We start from the raw sequence: 19,409 nt of genomic DNA on the forward strand, positions 1-19,409 counted from the left end.
TAAAAAGGTGGAACATCAACTTGGATCGCACGCGACTATGGAAGCTTTATGAACTCTTGTAACTTTACTTATAAAGCTGATTGGCATACTTCTAAAGTGGAAACACATACAAATACAAGGTAAAAGTTATGCCATTTTGTCAAAATAGTTTCTTCCCGGTCACTCGGACTGGAGTGTTCATCCCGGTTACCGAGATCTCGGAAACCGAGCAAGCCAGATTGGCCGGGCTCATATGAAAAGGCACTAAAGGCAGCTGCCGGTGTCCCCTCAGGTATGTTATCCCCTGTTAATCAAAACTGAATGTGACATATGAAGTTTGAAAATCATGAAATCTTGTGAAATGAATTCTTTATTGAAATAACATAAAAGTACTAAATTTCTCTATATTTTGCTTACAAGAATTACCTCTTATTAAAATAAGTTCAATGTGACGATCTTTTTCCCACAAATTAAATATTGCACATTTTGTTATAAAAAATGAGCACATAAATATAACAATTGTTTTGAAATCATATCAAATTATCAACACCTTTTCCTTGGTCTGGTCAGTTGTCTTGATCAAAAGCTTATCATCCCGTTCGGGCCGTTACTTGTGAGACGCACGAGTCTAACATTTCGAAATAGTGAAAATCTGCTTCCATAAAATGAATACTGGTGCGAACCAGATATTCCGGCTTTTCTATCGAGAGGAACGCGGGCTCCTTTCGAGGGCAGCGGTTAGTAATTTGACCCAAGAGATTCGTTTCGTGCAGGAGTGACAAAAGAAACGCACATTTGGGCTATCTAAACCTTTTTCCCCATGGAAAGCTTGTTTACAACAAGAGCAATTTGAAAGGTATCCTGTCTTATCCCCATTCGTCTTGCAGCTTCCCTGTTTGTATTCTACGCGAGTAAGAGGAGTTTTTACCACTGTTGTTTTGCTAGAGTGCTAGCGAGGGCTATTTTGAGCTGTCAAAGTATCTTTAGGGGTGCACTCGAAGAAGTGATAGTGAAAAACGCTTTTATTTCCGTTTTTAGGCTCGATTTCCGCCGGTCTCTTGAGTCCGGTCTACAAGCGCTGGCTCCTTTTTGAGTTATTTTTTTTGTAAAAAAAATACCTCTTAGTCGGCGCGTCGGGTATGTTATGGATGGGTCAATGGATGAGTGAGTGAGTGAGAGATGTATGTACGTCACACCAATCAGATTGGATCTACTATAAACAACCAATCAAATTTCTTGTTGTAAAGGTAAATGGTATGTGAGAAGATTTGATCCCGATACAGCTCAGAACGGCCATATTTATTCTTCTATAAAAGAGGAGGAAGTATTCATATATTGGGTTTACTTAGACATTTTCTGTAGGTTAGGCTGAGGATGTTAGTTATGAACGAGATGAGCCTTGAGGTTTGAAACAGTTCGTGAGTTAGTAGTATGCAAATGCAACGAGATATTTTCATTTTTAGTTACAAAGGTAACTTGATACTTTTGTTTTTCACAAGGAGTAAATTCAATTAGAGGTCACGAATCGTCGCTTCTAGTTCTTAGGACATGTTTTAGAGGAGACGAGATTATTTAGATTTGAAACAGTTCTAACGTTTACAATAGTAAGTGCGGGTAACGATTGTTTTGTTCTTGTTGCATGCAAATATAACGAGATATTGTTATTTTTTAGTTACAAAGTGTAATTTGACACTCTTGTTTTTCACAAGGGAGTAAATTCAATTAGAGCGGACGAATCGTCACCACTCTTTCCCACGAGATGTTTGCTATCTTTAGTAACAAATGGTAACTTAACACTTGTTTTTTATATACGAGTAAATTCAATTAGAACTGACAAGTTATAGGCTATTGTTTCCAGGATATTAAACAAAAAAGAAACTTTCATTTCTGGACGGTTTTTACGTCTCTGCAGTAGCAAGTTAATAGTTTTATTTGACGACATTCATCTCAGTCCGATATTTTTAAAGGTAAAAGGTATGAAAACTGTTCAAATGTTCTTTGAAGATTGTGTGGCACCAAGTTAAAGTGCAATTTGATTAAATCAGACTTTCAACGTGTCAGAGAGGTTTTTTTCTCTTTCTATTTTCGGTGAAGTAGTGTTGTTGCGTTGTGTTGTGTAAAATGGGTAAACTTACGATTCGTATAAAATGCGAAAAGTTCTCTTAACTTGAGTATTTTTGAGCAAAAATTCCTCTTGGGGATTGGAAGGGCTATGTGATCGGTGAGTGAGGGAGTTATGCATGTGCGCGTGTCACACCAATTATAGTGCGGGTTGTATCAAAGACCGAATCAAATTGCCTGTTAGAAAATAAGATGGTATCTACATTTATCTGGAGACGTGTCAGATCACTGTAGTTTGTTCAGTCAAACATTTTATGGCTCACCATTTAGCTATCTTACCATGACCGATGTAACATCGCATGTACATCATAAATTCCCAGTTTCTTTCTTGCTGTACATCGTAACCAAAAAAACTTGTCAAATTAACCAAATCATTACTGTAAACAGCTCCACAAATGCTCCTATCTCCGACACTTCACACACAAAAAATAACTCTTGCACGCCTTGCGTGCCTATGTTCTGAACAGCGGCTGGTAATTGAGTCCATTTAGTTTTAAGTGATATCTTTAAGGGATCAAATTTCAAATTTTCCAACAAGCATCCCTGACCTTTTCATATGGGAGTCCCACCACCCCCGCCCCCCGCCCGATGAAAACTAGCCTGCGGAATGTATCTGTTTCCTAGTCATATTTTTACAAAAGTCATAACAATAATAACAAAAAAAACCAATCAATCAGGATTTTTACGATAACTGCAGAAATTCTTGTGCGCTCATTGGCAATTGGCTTCATTGTCAATAAGCGGACAGACACATGAATTTATACTTTATGCGATACGTCAACGAGCAAGAGCGGACAACTTGACAATTTGTTATCGTAAAACACAAATTGACTTCGGTCTTTCATGCGTCTGTACTGTGATTGACAATGAATTTCCTCATAACATTGTCAAAGTAGTCTACGGATCCACTCGGCTATTGCCAAGTGGATCCACAGCTACTTTGACAATGTTATGAGTGTTATGACGAAATTCGTAATCAATAACACGACAGACGCATAAAAAACTGACGTAAATTTGTTGAACTGCACGCGCACGGGGATGGGGACTACAGGTACCTGATCAATACATACAATGTATGTGAAATGTTTTGGGGCATGTCTCTTGCGTGGGTACAATATGAAGTGTTCTAAGTTCCTGCTACATGTATTATTTATATTGACTCATATGAGTCCTGTTTTCTTGAACAAACGTTTCTGCAACATTGATACGAGAAGACGACACCATCCTGCAATGGAAGAGAAAACAGTTAAACATGGGTCAAATCGTCATAAAATTCTCTGAAATTCTTCAGCCATATGCCAATGGTTTTGGGCTTTATTTAACAATCAAAAACTAGCACGCTTGGGACCCTTTGAAAGTTGCACTTCACTTTTAGCATCACCAGGGCACTCTGCATTAGTGCTCGCAGCTTACGTCCACAGGCTCACAAGGAATTTCAGGGATTATGACCAAAGAAACTGTACTTCTCGCTTGTTAATTGTTTTTGTTATTTAGATAGTGCAGAGGTTTAACAGACTTAAGTGGCTATGAGTACTATCTGAACAGGCACAGGGCTCGAAATTGCGACCGATACGGTCACCAATGCGACTAACATTTCAGCCTTGGCGACCAGAAATCCTGGTTTAGTCGCCATAATGGCACGACTACATTTCTCTGTGTTGACGATCAATAACGGTTATTTTCTCTATCACTATGTCTTTGCAGAAAATCATATTGAAAGATCTTCGTTTCTAATTACTGATTCACTTCATTGGTGTAATCAAACCAAAAACAAAGACCACAACCTGCATTGTAAGTCTTAATTCCCTTTTTTTATCCAAAGAACCAAAGAACCGTCTCACTCTATTTTAGAAAAAGCATTTCTGGGACACGATCTAAATCGTAATGTTCATTATATTCACTTCACTGTCCTCATCAAACAAAGAGCGAATTTGAATGATTTGCAAAAGTCATCAAAGGTCACACCTTGCTTTGTATTTTAATTGTTTCTCTTTTCAGTAACTCAAAGAACCGTTATTATCACCCTATTTTGGAAAGAGCATTTATGGGGCATTCAACTTAGGAGGAACATCATTTAAAGCATCTGTGGCTGTACAAGAACTGACATTTACAAACCTTCACAAGCAAAGGAAAGTCAGTCCAGAAATTAATGTTAGGTATCATTTCTTTCCCAGTTGCTCCTTTACGATATTTATTGAAAAGAATTCCAGCTACGAGGTACACCACCAGTAAGGAGATAAAACTGAAAAGAAAAGAATTTCAAAATGAATAATTTGTTTTCAAGTCATTGTACACTGTAGGTAAGCAAAGATATATTTGATTCTCTCTAGAAAAGGTGCCACTGGCTTAAGTCGTAGCGTTGGAGGTTTCCAGTAGATTATCTATCAGGTTAGAAGTGGAACAAAGAATCCTGATTAAAAATGTTGAAATTTCATTTATTGGAGCATCATGAAGTACATCACAAAATATCTGCCAGTCTGCTGACTCCAAGCAATTAGTTAATAGAGGGAAATGGTTATGAAGCCCACCAAACATCAAAGGAGTCAATGACCATGTAGTTCACATATAATGCATGAGCACAAAACAAAAGATTGTGCATGGCTGTGGACCTTCCAACAAATATAAAGCCATCTTTGTTGAAACGCTTCTAAAGGTTAGTTCCTCTGTTAGATTAGTAAACAACTCATGAATTGTGTTTTGTGCACAGTCAAGGCCAAAAAAGTGAACAAAAACATACAACAAAGAACTTTGTTCGGTTTCACAACCATGGACCCTCTATTAAGTATGCTCCAAGTCTGCATCTATTGCACACCAACTCTGTAGCACCTACATTGTATAGAGTAATCAGTACAGAATTTTGGAGTCAATCTTAAATTTCTCTTGAGCAGCTAGTGGAAGGAAAGTTCTATATCTATTAGAAAGAATGTTTACTGCATCAACATATTTCATTTCATTTTCATTTTATTTATTTATTCCATTCTAAAATTACAAAGATAAATATAAAGTAAACAAGTAAGAGGAGAAATGGAAAAGGGCTCAACATATTGAGCATAATTTCCAAGCAAACTATAGCTAGGGAAAAAACAAGATACCATCCCCATTTTTGCTGCCGCCCATTCTTGAAACATCAGCTTTTCCAACATTCATTAACACTGATTTTTTTTTTAATTACAAATTTTATGCTTTTGTTATTACTCATTTTTTCACCTCAAGCCCACAGATGAATAGCAAAACTGTTCTCAATTCTTTAGAAACTTAAATCACTTTCAACTAAGGAATTTCAATTCAGTCAGGCTAATTGTGAGATAACATATTTTAAACATTTCAACAATTAAAAAGAACTCCACTCACATTATGATTAAGATGCTTCCGATACTCAACCCAGATTTTACAGGACAAGCATACTTGGAGTGAAGTATCAATGGCTGAAAAAGAAGGAATTCATTCCAGTGAATAAACCCGAAGGTGGGGGGGGGGGGGGGGGGGGGGACTGCCACATAAAAAGGACGGGGGTGCAGCAGTTTTGGTACCTCTTAGTTATAGGGTGTACAGCCTCAAAAGGTCCACACCAGGAGCTTTCTCGGTACCTTTTAGGGTATTGAGCTGAATAAAATATAACAGGTGTGTTGTATTAGAATTGGTACCTCTTAAGGTGATGTTGCACCAGACAATTTTTAATGCTGATTTTAAACACAGATTTTTAATCCATGTTACATGAGAAAACTTTGGACACAACCTTTGTTAGGGTAATGGTCGGCAACGGTATGTTACTTGAGATGATTTCTAATTGCAACATGCCAACTTCGGACAACAATGCTGCAGGTTTTTGTATCGCTTTCAAAAATTTGCAACATGTTGTCGCAATGAGATGTTGCGTTAAAAGTCACCTTGTGTGCCGTGTTACATGACATTGATTTTTAATGCAACATTGTTGCGGTAAAAATCAGCGCATGTAACATTATCTTAGGGGTGAAAAATTTCAAGCCACGTCCACAACACTGGATCTTGGTACCTCTTATGACTCAAGGTTCTTTTCAAAATTTCCAGTGAGCCCCTTTATCTTTTTTATTTGGAAGTCCCCCCCCCCCCCGCCCCCTCAGGTAAATGAGCTGTATTTTAAACATGGTATCTGTAAAGTGAACACATTTAACAGCTCAGTGCTCCAATTTATACCTGCAATTTGTCTTTTGATGTCTCTTTTGCTGTAGATATTATTCCTTCAGTTCTATGCCTCCACACTTCTATATAGCTAAATATTCAATAACTCTGCTTAAGCTAGTATCATCACTAACAAGACATTGATGATAATAATCACAACCAATATCACAAATGGCATCCAAAAATGTGCTACAGGTGATAAACAGAAATGACTGGCACTAGGAAATTATTAAAATTTTCATCAATAATTTTCATCAATAATTCTCATCGCTCAGTCCATAATATTTTTCTTAATTAATTTCCCAGAACTTACCACTCGAAAATCATCATTCCCAGTTACTGGCGTTTTAACAGACTCTAATCTGCCCTCCTCATGTGAGTCACATTGCAGTGTGATATGAGTTGATGAACTGGTGAATATATGTGCATAGAAAAATCAGTCCCCATTATAAATTTATATCTAATTTTTTTAGTTAGTTATGGCATGATTCAGACATTTTCATTTGCTATTCATTGAACAGATTTTTTTAAGTTACAACCAGGTGCTGTAGTGACCTTGTTGCTCTATACTGAATCATTGCTTAATTCTCTTCACAAATTTTTCGTGCCATTTCTTTGGAGTTTCTGAATTATTTTGACTGACTTAAGACCTACTGGATTACAACACTGTACTACAAAACACACATCTCCATCTACATCTACATCTACATCTACATCTACATCTACATCTACACACCCACTACCGTTCCTTGCCAATGTCAGTCACAGCAAAGCAAATAACTTTTGATATATACAAATAGATCTAATAATTACATATAATCATAATACAATATTTACACTGTACAGAAGAATTGCAAAGTTGTTATTAAACCTTGATGGATTGCCTGTGCCAGGAATTGCCTTTCCTGTAAGTGACAAGACACATGTTCCAGATGTTGAATTAAAGCTGAAATCTGCTGTCTCCTGTTCACCAATGCCAGCAAGCAGATATTCACCAAACTTGAAACAAACCTAACAATTGAATAAAAAAGTTTGGTTCCTCCAAATTTACTTTGAATCCTCAATGATCTTCAAATGGTCCAGATCACCAATAATTTTATTTTGTCTTGGAATTAAAAAAGACACCTTGTAAATGTTTGAAATTATAACTTGGACTAATTTGGTCAAGTGATGAAATGGCTTATCCACTTATACCTCAGCTCTTATACCTACAACCACATCAGAGAGTCTTGCGCCTTTGAATTAGAACCTTGATTTCATGCCTATTCCCACCAGCAGACCAGATACTTTGAAAAAAGGTAAATAAAATATAGACTGAAGCAATACAAGAAAAAAAAAAAACACCAGTCCATGTACATGTAAATGATGCCACTTCCTTGAATTCTCCAATATAATCTTTGTTTGATTAACACATAGTCCAGTCATGCTAAAAATTGCTCACTGTTGACTCACAGCTATGTCTTGACAGTTGCTGGTTGTTACAGACTCTGGAGGTTTTGCAGTCCACTTGTTACAAGGATTCCAGTCAACTGTACTTCCAGTCACTCCTTTAACAGAGATATCCTTAAACCTACAAGGGACAGATGGTAAAGAGCCAGTAAAGCTCTAAACATCAAATATTCTTCACATTGCATGGTTGCTAGACATTTCCTTGACAAGGTGGTTAATATGTAAGTTCTGGAAATTTGGTGGTACATGTACTTGTACAGTATGCACATCAAGATATCGTCTCACAGTTGGTGACCTAGCTACCAGGGATTAGGGAGGGGGAGGGACTGGTAGGGTTACAGCCCTGCCACATTTTGCTCAACTGTGCTGATTTTTAGGGCTCCAGAAGACATGGATGAAAATAATGCACGAATTTTGACCCTTAATCAGCTTGTTTGTCTTGGCCAAATTTTTCAGCTCTGCTCTGCATGACAACGTCCTCACTTCTTTTACTCCTTAAAAATTTGACAAGGAGGTCATTCAAATCCCATAATAATGAGTGAACATTACCGAAATCAAATATCAATATAGGTGCCAAGTTTGTGCCATGGGGAATTTGCCCATTTTTTTAAAAAATTGGTAATGCCCGTGGGTTAGCCCTGGGGAGGGGGTGGGGGATGAGCACTACTGGAATTGACTGATGCATTAAGCGTATTTAGTTTAGACAATTTTAGGTCGACATTCCTTGTGTTAGTAACTAAATGCCTCTAGCAAGGGTCTAGCAACTCTAATACTTTTCGCACTTTCCAAACTTCCCGCGTACTTTATAACTCGACGATGTACACTAAATTAAGCATGAATCACAGTCAAGAAGACCACTGACAAATCAATGTCGGATCGTAACCAAACCTGGGTATATTGCTTGCTGTACCAGCTAAACTCCACAGATCGATAGTTCCTTCGTCAGTCGAACATTTGCAGACATCTACTTTGCTGCATTTGCTTAAAGTTTGCACCACATGTACAGTTGGTGTAAAAACGACAAAAATACGAATCCAGTGGTAATAGTTCTCCCGCATGAGTTTGTACAACATCTTTGATATCGTTAGTGCTCCTGACGGGACGCGTGAAAAGAACCTGGGAACCAGCCATGCCAAACTACCTCCTGACCAGTGACCCCTTAGGCGGCCCTGTGGTGCTGAAAATGTAGATAGCGCTCCTGTTGCATCCTTAGCAAACGTTTTCCTAGGCGCCCCAGTTGCAGGAACGCTTGCAATGCAAGTTCATGCAAGCACTCGTAAACCACCCTATGGACTATCCCTTATAAACATCCAATAAATGATAAAAGATTGACCAAAAAAATCAATTGGTTATTTCGGGCGCTTATTTCAAGTAAAATGATTTAGGAGAAGACGGGGGCGCTTATTCGAGGGGGGCGCTTAATCGACATTCTACTGTCAGCCTTGCCACTAGCTCTTTCGCATAAGATTCCTTTCTTCTCTTCATCAGTTTTCCTTTGCTAGTTATGGACGAAGCAGGCGTCAGGAGAGTCGTCGATGAAAACAACAGAGATCTTCTCGTTCTGATCAAAGATCTCGTGAATTCTTCCATTTCTGACCTCAAACGATCTAACGAGTCTATCGCTTACCAACAGATGTCGCAGATTTAAAGGCTGAAGTGCGATTCCGTTCCTCGCTTCAACAAAAACAGCAACGAGGAGCAGTACAAATCTAACAAAGCTATTAAAGATGCCATTGAAGACGCCCAGATTGCCCTCAAAGGGAACGACGTCGTGATCGAGAAGACCAATGAAACAATCCTTAGATGAAGGCATGGATCTACTTCAAGAGCACCATAAAATTAATCCTACTGGCTGATAAATCAGAGTACGGATGGAAGACGGTCCTCGAGTTCTAACATTACGATTTCGCAGACGACGAAGATCATACGCAGGGCCGAATCCAGAGCAGCTAGGTCCACAAAGCGTTTCACTTCACGCTCGATCCAGCAAAGCAGTAATGTCACATCGACCTCAACAACTGCGCAACTTTTCGCTTCACAGCTACCCAATTTATTTTCGCGTGTAAATCCGCAACATTCGTCTCAGAGATTGACATCTGGTTTGTGTTTTACTTGTGGTAAACCCGGTCATTGGAAGGCTTTCTGTCCTAATTTGAGGTTCAGTGGCCCTTCTAATATTGGTCAGCGTCCCAAATGACTCACATCGGACGTCGATTTGGAACAAGACTTTGTTCATGAGGACTTTGTTCATGAGGACAACGACGAATTAATTTTTCTTCGTGTCACTAGAGATTCTTTCGAGGTTAATTCCGAGGTTAAATCGTGGCGCCCTCAAATTCTCGAATGACATTCACGCGCATTATCTTTGATGTTATAGATCGTTTTCACGTGACGCCATCACTTTCTAAGAACCAAAACTGAAGAGCCACCAAAGTTTTTATCCTCATCAGGCATAATAGGCGGTATATTTATATCTGTTTAGAATTTTACAGCTCAATAACGTGCTTCGTTTGGAATCCAGAGCATTTTGAATTTCGGGTTTATGGAGGTTCGTGACACAAGGCTACGATCGAGTTCGTCGAAAAATATATACTTATCTCATGATTTTGAGCCTTTTTAGAAGTTAGAGCATTAGGAAAAGTGCTTCTGTAAATGCTTGTTTGATCAGTACGGATAATCAGTCGCCTAGATAGCCATAGTAAGTTCCAGATGTTTACACTATTTTCCGGCCGCCATATTGGTGTACCACGGAAGTACACCAACATGGCGTTTTAATACTGGGCTCTGTAAATATCTGCGAAACATTTCGACGAATATCTGAAGTTTGGGGAAACGCACAGGCCTAAAACTTGGAGAAGTGTCTTATTTAGTTATCATCTATAACATCATAATTTCATAGCTTTTTCCAATGGATGGTTTTCGATTTATTTTTTTATTGCGTGACAGTGAAAACGATCTATTGAATATGGCGAAAGATTACCGCTTCTTCAAATTCCTACGCCCTTCACTGCACAACTAAAAATAATAGTTCGGCTTTGGAACAGTCAGCTTTCGTCAAAAGTGCCATATACGATCTTATTATCGACGGTTGTGTCACTGAAGTGTTTTTAAAAAGCACCCGTTATCATTAATCCTTTGTCCGTAACTATTAAAAAATCAGGCAAAATCCGGCTAATTTTAGGCCTTCGCCACGTTAATCAGTTCCCTTATAAATGCAGATTCAGGTGTGAAGATTTCTCTGTTGCTAAGGAGATTTTGAATCCTGGAGATTTTATGTTTACTTTTGACTTAAAGTCTGGTTACCATCACGTGGAAATATTCCCGGAGCACAGGAAGTATCAATCATTTGCGTGGGCATTTTACTCTGGACGCACCAGATTTTTCCAGTCAGTTTCTGTTCTTCCGTTTGGCCTCAGTTCTGCGCCTTATTTATTTACAAAATTATTCAAGCCTTTAGTTAAGAAATGGAGATCTGCAGCAAAGTTGATCGTGGTTTATTTGGACGATGGACTTGGAGCCGCTGCGAGCAAGACAATGGGCAAGAATAAGGCAAAAATCGCTACTTCAATCCGGGTTTTCTTCCCTATGAAGCCAAATGTGTTTGGGAGCCCACTCAGATTATTACTTAGCTCGGAGCCGTTCTCAACACTTTCGCTTCTGAAATTTCTGCCACCGACAAGGACATTATCAGTTTACAAGAAGACTTAGCAGCTCTTTTGGAAATTTCCTCGTCTTGTCATCCAGTTCGTAAGCTTGCCTCTGTTTGCGGAAAAATCACATCTCTTGGCAATTGCATTGGCCGTGTCTCTAGGCTGATGTCTAGAAATTTATTCGCGGTCATCAAGACCGCGCCAACCTGGAACTCTTATGTTCGTCTTTCGTCTGAAGCTCTGGCTGAATTGAATTTATGGAAATCTAATGTGACCAGTCTTAGCGGAATACCTATTTCGCCCGTCAGGCACAAGCAGTCTACATTGTCTATTCTGATGCTTCTGGTTCAGCTTGCGGCAGTTTCATCGAGTTCGAGGGCTAGATGTTCCATTAGAACTGGTCAGAATTTGAGAAAGCTCAAAGTTCTGCTTTCAGAGCCATTTCTTTATCGATGAAAGCCTTCGTGGGGTCGAGTCTTTGAAAGCCCAGACAGTCACGTGGTTCAGCGATGCGGTCTTCAATGCTCTTGACGACTTATGGGGTCCACATACCTGCGATAGGTTCGCTTGTTCCTACAATGCCAAAATCCAGTGCTTTAATTCAAGGTTTTGCCAGCCTGTTTTGAGTGGCGTCAATGCATTTTCACAGGATTGGTCTCATCATAATGGCTGGTTGTGCCCCCACCCCCACCCCCTCTGTGTATATAAGGTAAAGGTAAGGTAAAATCTTTATTTAAACACGGTATTTCCTTCAGGACTATACAATATTTAATTTAAATAAATCTAAATCCCATCCTGTGTTCGGTTGGTTTCCACTGGAGTATATTTATCCATGACTGGGTTATCCTGTCCGACGTTCCTAATCTATTCATTAGAGGGAAAGCTAAGAACTCTGTTTTTGGTAGCAAGCCATAGGCATTCGTTTCATTAGCTCTAAGTCTTGACTCAAGCATCATTCTCAGATGAGATTCCGAGTTATCTCGTAAAAGCTTTCTAGTTCCTTGTGTTTGATTCCATTCGGACCAAAGATTGCAGCTGTTATCACTCTGTGCCGATAAGGCGTATTTGCATGAAGTACTTACGGAAACTTATAAGGTGATGTGCTTCTGGTATTTCCTATTTATTAGCAATATCAAGTTAAACGTGTTATGCCATTGAGAGGCATCCAGGAGAGTCCCTAGAGGGCGATTTATTACATGTATTTTATACCCTAGTGGGTATATTATGTTGTCAATGTCCTAACATCCTAGAGAAGTATGCCCATGAGAATAGCATGGTTTTTTTGTATTGTGATATGTGAGAAATCTATTGCCTGGAGGGCAGAGTGGCTTTACCTACAAAAAACAGTGATTTGAATGCAAATTCAGCATTGTGTGCATTGCTGCCTGTCCCATTGATATGTTTTAGATTTTCTTGATATTTTCCCTCTTTCTTATCTTTAGATATCTTCACTTCCGGTTTCTGGCTCTTTAGAGTCCCAAAACTCCGTAAGGGTGGATCAGTTACTAGGAGAATCTTAGATCCACTGTGCTTGCTTCCAAATCGTCCGGGACACCCGAAAATTACAAGAAAGCTGTTAACAAGTAGAAAGCCTTTGCTAGCGATGTCTTGGGTACCTCGGCGTCTCCATTCAGACCCATTGATTGTGCCCTGTACTTGAAACACCTCCTCGAGTCGTCCACTTTCCTCGCTACCATCAACTGCGCCTTCTACCCGTTCAAGTGGATACATCTTCTTGCATTCGTCGACTCTCCAGCATTACACCCTACTGTTATTGCCGTAAAAGAAGGAGCTGCTCGCCTTGCCAGTCAGCCAATAGTCAATAGGAAGGAACTCCTGGACATGCACGCACCCACCTCAAGCTTCTCGCGGCAGACTAATCTAGAAGACCTTTTACAATCAAGAAATCTAGTTATGTTCATTATCGCATTTTCTGGCGAACAGTACACGTCTCGGTGCGACCCGGTGGTCTTCTGTAACGGAAAACTCAGCGTCATCAGTCCCCGGGTCATCAGTGCCAGTCGGATTTCGAGTCGAGCGCGCTTGGTTTTTAAGGAGGAGCGCGATCGATGAAAACTTGTCTCTACTTACTCTTGTTCGTTTGATCGCTTTATCAGACCATGAAATGTGCTGCCAATGGAGTTTTTTTCCTTGTGAATCATGTTTTTTTTTTTTTTAGTAATATACCAGTGTACCAGGGGAACCGCCATTTTCCCAACCACAAACTCCCAGCGAACCGTGATCATATACGCTGGTATAACATAAACTGTAGCTTATAAGCTTCCCCCGGTTATAGGTCCATCTACTTGTAAACCAAAAAAACCCCTCCAGTTATAGAGTCTATTCGATCTGGTAAAACTAGAAACGTTTAAAATAAAATGTAAAATACAATAGTAAAAAAAAGCCAACTTATTTATCGAAGGTTAACACATAGTAGTGAACATGTTATTTCTTCCTCGTACGAAAATTTAAAGAAAAATTTAAAATTTTAAGCATTACATCTCTTTGAGGAGCCGTTCAAAATAGCCTCTTTTCAGCCCGGGGGGGGGGGGGGAGGGGGGCTCCCATATAAAAAGGACAGGGGTGCTCTTTGTACCTTTTAAGGGTTAAAAAAGCTTTTGCGATAACTTTTAGGGCATTGAGCCGAAAAAAATATGACAGGAGATGTTTGAAAATCAACTGATTTATAATTTTCTCTCAGAATTGTTACCTCTTAAGAAAAAATTCAAGCCACGCCTACGAAACAGGATCTTGGAACCTCTTAAGGCCTGTCCAAACGGGAAATGTTTGACGACCAAACATCATCAAACATTGTTTGGTGACCAAACATGCTGATGTTGAAGTGAGTGGCCAAACGGTTAAAACTTGTTTGATTAAACAAACACAGATCAAACTATGGATACAAGCCGCTGAGCAAGCGTGGGACGCATGCGCACGCCAAACATGTTTGATACGGCTGTCCAAACGAACAAAACATCGCCCATCAAACACAAGAACAAAAGAAATGTTTTAAGTTGTTTCATCGAATGCTTGATGGCCTTCAATTTTTTTCAAACGCGACCAAACACGATCAAACACGGTCAAACATCACCAAACAAGGTGGCCAAACGGTAAAATGTTTGGTCACCAAACAATGTCTGATGGTGTTTGGTCGCCAAACATTTCCCGTTTGGACAGGCCTTTAGGGGTTCTTTTCAAATTTATCGACGAGCACCCCCGCCCTTTTTATATGGGAGTCCCCCCCCCCCTCGGGCTCTTCAGAGCAACCACGAATACTAAAATCTTGGTCTTTGTTTTCTTTGACATTTTGTCGATGGGAAATTTGGAGTGGAAATGATGAGAAAGTAGCCTACAAGCCTTGAAAAATTTTGTTGCCGGAGCGTTTTGCCCGAAGAATTTTAAAATTTCCAAAACTGGGGAGCGGGGGAGGGTGGGGGGGGCACTATAGCTCCCACTCCCGACCCCCTAGCCCGCATGTCTATTCATTTCTTTCCAGGGGCCCGTTTCTCGAAAGCTCCGGAAACTTTTCGGGTCCGTAAAGCCAGTTTTAGTTCATCTTTATCTAAAAACGGAGAAGTTTATACGCCTGAAACTTCTTGTATGAAGAAAACCTCTGTTCATATCAAAAATATGTAAATAAAACAGCTCTGTAATGGTAGGGTTCAAGATTTTGTTATGGCTTTCCGGGCCCGAAAAGTTTTCGGGACCTTCGAGAAACGGGCCCCAGAGCTTCCCAAGAGCAGCCTTTTTCAAGCGCCAAGTCCCCGACGGCCAAGAAGAACAACCTATCCTGGGTACGAGTTTCCTTTTGCCCGAACCATGATTACCTTTTTTCTGTAGGGCTGAATTCTTGTATGTTTGAGTCTGCTCTACTCAATTTCTGGTACAAAGTTCTTCCCAGTTCGTCACATAAGCGCCTGGTTTCAGAGAAGGCCGGGTCTTTCAGGCGAAAAGGTTTACTTTCTGCAGGTAAAATGCTTTCCATGCTTCTCGTTTATAGGTCTGTCTTAATTTGCTCCATTTCACCCTTCCTTCTACATGTTTTTTTTTTTTTCGTAAGCTTTATGTAATGTATTTGTTGTAATACATTCATTCAATGAAAATTAAGGGAGTCTAAATAATGTAAGCTACATTGAATAATATTTATGGAGAACTCAGAGTTTCATCAGTCTTGCAAATTGTAGTACAGTAAGATTTCTTTTGCTGGTTTGCTTTCACCTTTGCCAGGTCTTCACGTGTGCCATTTTTATCTGCTCCTAACAGATGGCAGATGACAATAAAGATGAAGAGAACCCAGCATCATTTAAAATCAATTGGTCCAATTCAAACTTTGCTTCCAACTTACTGGCGAACACTGCAAATATACCAACAACTTTAGGCCAAAGCTATTCACAACAAACGGTACTAGAGCACGGGCGGCAGTTCTCCAAGAAACTTTTGCCATCTCGTTTGAGACTTAGATCACAAGCTTCAACCAAGTGCTCGCCACTGGGCCGGGATTATTTGGCTGAGAGAAAACTGAGAGATGCAGTTCACCAATCCAATCCAAACACTTTATTTGAGCTCATTAACCAGGGTGTTAATATTTGTGGTGCTGACTCAAAGAAAAGGACTGCACTGCATTTTGCTGCAGCGCAAGGAAATGATCAGACTTTAAGAATACTGCTCGAGAATGGAGCAAACCCGAATGCAAAGGATTTGAATGGAAACACTCCACTTCATCTTGCAGCTTGTACAAACCAACTCAAAATAGTGACACTTCTCCTGCAAGCAGGCAGTGATGTTAATGCCGCTGATTTCAGTGGCAAGACACCTCTTGACCTTGCATACTCCAGGTTAAGAGTCCTTCAGGGTGATCGGAACATTAGGGGAAAGCCATCAGTTTATTGCGAGGAAGTAAAACAGGTCATAGACATGATCAAGGCATACATGTCAAGGCTTGGGAACAAAAAAGCAGAGGAAACATTGGATCAATTTTGTAGCATGCTTGGTAATTCTGCCACTACAGAAGAGGTTTGTCAAAAGCCAGTTCTACTTGTGAATATGAAATTTAATTTGTTATGGCTGAAATTTCCCCCTCTTTTTGGCTTCATGTATTTGAAGGTCATATCCAACAATGGGACTGTTTCCTCCTGTAAGCCTCCAAGGACATCGCAAAATCTATGACATTGAGGGTGACAGTGCTTTCCCTCTACAACCAAGTCCTCCAAATCTCAGATGCAAAAGTCTCTCTCTGTCCCTCATCCCCCAGATAATAGCCTATTGGCCCAGAGGGCTGTAGCTGTAAAATTCAAAGTACATAGAGTCTCCCTCAACTCAGTCTTCCAAATCTCAGATGCTATTGAAGTCCCACCAGTAGTAATTCCCTTACTCCCCCACCCTCCACCTCATTCCAATATAAGCCAGTGGAGCTGTAGTTTAACTATTCAATATATAAAATTAAACATACTGCAAAAGTGAGACAATATAAAGTCTCTCTCAACCAATTGAAAGCAATTTCTAATTCTCCAAATCGCAAATGCCATTGAAGTCCTGCCAAACATAAGGCCCTCTTTGCCCCCTTCTCCCCAAAACCCATGGGCCCATAGTTTAGCTCTCAAAAACATTTGAAAAGTTTCCTATTACATAGCTTGTTGTGTACAGAGGAACCCCACCTTATGGTCACCTCCTTAAAACGGTCACCTTGTTAATGTGGTCACCTCGTGATTACGGCCACTTTTATGTCTACATTAATGGTTGGTTAATGGCCACATTCTGAAATCCCAACCTGTATAATCCTTAGTTTATAATTTTACCTCATTAATATGGCCACTCAAATTAATAATGATATTTTGTTCATCTTTCCATGGTTAATATTTTATGTATGTATTGATTGAAGCTTCAGTTGTCACTCTGCATTCCACATGCTTATTTTACCCCATTAATATGGCCACTCAAATCAATAATGATATTTTGTTCATCTTTCCATGGTTAATATTTTATGTATGTGTTGATTGAAGCTTCAGTTGTCACTCTGCATTCCACATGCTTATTTTACCCCATTAATATGGCCACTCAAATCAATAATGATATTTTGTTCATCTTTCCATGGTTAATATTTTATGTATGTATTGATTGAAGCTTCAGTGATGTCACTCTGCATTCCACATGCTTATTATTAATTAAAGATCAGAAGATCAGAAGTTGAGAAGTCACTTAAAATAGGTCAGTCATGAAATTTGACCTTACCCAATTAATACGGCCACCCTGTTAATATGCCAAATTTTCATGGCCTGTTGGTGAATGTATCAACAGGTTTCCAAGTACTTTTAATTATTTTATCAGATCATGTTCAGAGTTTTTTTTATCTTTACTTAACAACTGCATAAGTTGTGCAGTGTTTCATAGATCATTTTGTCATGTAGTAGTGCCCACAGTTTGTTTAGAAGCAGTATCCCTTTACATGTGATTCCAGCCACTTCCGAACACAAAATTCCTTCTCACAGCAATTTTTTGGCAGGCTCATTACAGTAACTCCTGATCTAGTGTCATTAATCTATCCATTTATGTTGCCTTGTCTCCCCTGAAGTCCGAGTCACAAGGATTCCATGTTTTGTCTTCAGACATTTGCATGCTTGACAGATAACAGATTGGTTGGTATTGTTTTATCAAGTTGTCAAAATATTTTCAATAAGTTTATGAACCAAACTTCAAACCAAGAGTTCCCTAGACAGAGGAACTCCTTCTTTAAAGCTTTGTCTGTGCTTATTTGATGAAATCATTTTGACAGCTTCGATAAAAAAGGATAGCAACCATGATGTACTTTGAGAGTTTAAGTTTGTGTATTTACAAGTTGCTGAACAGTCAAATGTTTGATGACAAATCATGCAATGTTTGTTACCCGTTTAAATCATATTTGTTCACAGCATTCAGAGTTAGATACAACTGACAGTTTATTATCCCATTTTCCTCAGAGCACCCTTTAGAACTTGGCAATGGGACTTCTCCAGAGATGATCAGGTCCTATAGTCTCATAACTTGAATTTGTTGTTAAAAAGTTAGGAGAAGTTATAACTGATCGGTGCCTAGGTTAACATATGTGCTTTTTTGATACTTTTGTTTTGGCAGGTAGATGAGGTACATTCCTTGCTGGCCAGCTTCACTGCAATGAATCTGTCACAACATGGTGTTAAAGATACCACATAGAGTTAATGCCATCATGGGCCTGTCTGGAATATTCACTTCCCTGTTATGTAAAATATAAAACAAAGTGTCCAGGCAAGCCAGCTATGCTCTTCCTCATCACATGGAAGCCCTTGATGGGAAAAGTTTGGCTCAATTTGCTGTTCTTTCCCTGTGCCATATGCTTTGACTTACCATTGCCTTAGGGATTGATGAAGCAATTAGCTTGTTCAAGACTGTATGTTAAGGCTGTTTTCCATGTGTTAAATATTGTGGTGTGTGATTCACATTATTTATATTCAGTAGTGTTGAACTCCCTGAAGCAGATAGGTGCTATTTTTCTTTTCAAGCTTTCAGTGCCAAGCTCAAAATTTGTTAGTTCCTTTCTTAAATGTCTATGATTGATTTCTTATGGTTTCTGCGAGAATTGGTAGCACACTGAATGTAAGTCCTGTAGTGTTTTTATATGTTAATGAATGATCATATAACAAAATCGAGTTACAGATTGTCAACAGCCTTGGCCTCACGATTGTGTTCACTTTGTTTAATACAGCAGGTGTGCACAAGGCAGTGTGACATGTAAGACTATCCTTCCTTGAGACAAAAATTTATATTGTTCTGTGAGGAGAGAAAACATGCGTCCAAAGCATCTCCATTAATTTTCACAACATTTGAACTCATGCTTCCTTATCCAGAAGAAACATTTGGCCATTTACATCTTTTATCTCGGTAGTTCTATAATTAGGCCTTAAAACAATATTAATCTCTCTCCTGACTACATGCATATGGCAGTACTTATTTTATACCACAAAATTTCTTGTCATGTGAACGTAATACAAGGTAATTATTCCAGTCAGCCATGCTTAAATACAATATTCCATCAGATAAACT

At 39.3% G+C, this 19,409-nt stretch overlaps 2 protein-coding genes and 1 pseudogene across 7 annotated transcripts; 2 read left to right on the forward strand and 1 right to left on the reverse strand.

Annotated features, from left to right (window-relative positions):
* Positions 1-331: 331 nt before the first annotated feature.
* Positions 332-9,112, reverse strand: LOC110049857 (uncharacterized). The gene is made up of 7 exons (XM_020755700.2): positions 8,596-9,112; positions 7,711-7,828; positions 7,130-7,269; positions 6,572-6,668; positions 5,452-5,525; positions 4,216-4,342; positions 332-3,325 (listed from the first exon to the last, which is right to left on the reverse strand). Exons 1-7 carry the CDS (start codon positions 8,778-8,780, stop codon positions 3,251-3,253), a joined length of 816 nt encoding a protein of 271 aa, XP_020611359.2. The 5' UTR covers positions 8,781-9,112; the 3' UTR covers positions 332-3,250.
* A 99-nt stretch (positions 9,113-9,211) lies between these two features.
* On the forward strand, positions 9,212-13,786 carry LOC149114818 (uncharacterized; annotated as a pseudogene). Its single transcript, XR_016205913.1, has 2 exons — positions 9,212-12,072; positions 12,800-13,786. The product of XR_016205913.1 is annotated as an uncharacterized LOC149114818 (transcript).
* Positions 13,787-15,145: 1,359 nt separating this feature from the next.
* Positions 15,146-19,407, forward strand: LOC149114819 (ankyrin repeat domain-containing protein 54-like). Of its 5 annotated transcripts, XR_016205914.1 has the most exons (4): positions 15,146-15,326; positions 15,621-16,370; positions 17,478-17,561; positions 18,465-18,534. XR_016205914.1 is itself a non-coding variant. In XM_089284445.1 (3 exons), exons 2-3 carry the CDS (start codon positions 15,621-15,623, stop codon positions 18,540-18,542), a joined length of 828 nt encoding a protein of 275 aa, XP_089140571.1. In that variant the 5' UTR covers positions 15,146-15,326; the 3' UTR covers positions 18,543-19,407. The 5 variants fall into 5 exon arrangements, 4 of the variants coding, with proteins under 4 accessions (XP_089140571.1, XP_089140572.1, XP_089140570.1 ...); XM_089284445.1 differs by lacking the exon at positions 17,478-17,561 and having other exon boundaries at positions 18,465-19,407; XM_089284446.1 differs by lacking the exons at positions 17,478-17,561; positions 18,465-18,534 and adding an exon at positions 18,311-18,450.
* Positions 19,408-19,409: the final 2 nt, after the last annotated feature.

The sequence above is a fragment of the Orbicella faveolata genome, unplaced genomic scaffold (genome assembly GCF_042242905.1).
Source record: "Orbicella faveolata isolate gen_17 unplaced genomic scaffold, um_ofav_v1 contig_13, whole genome shotgun sequence".
Taxonomy (NCBI): domain Eukaryota; kingdom Metazoa; phylum Cnidaria; class Anthozoa; order Scleractinia; family Merulinidae; genus Orbicella; species Orbicella faveolata.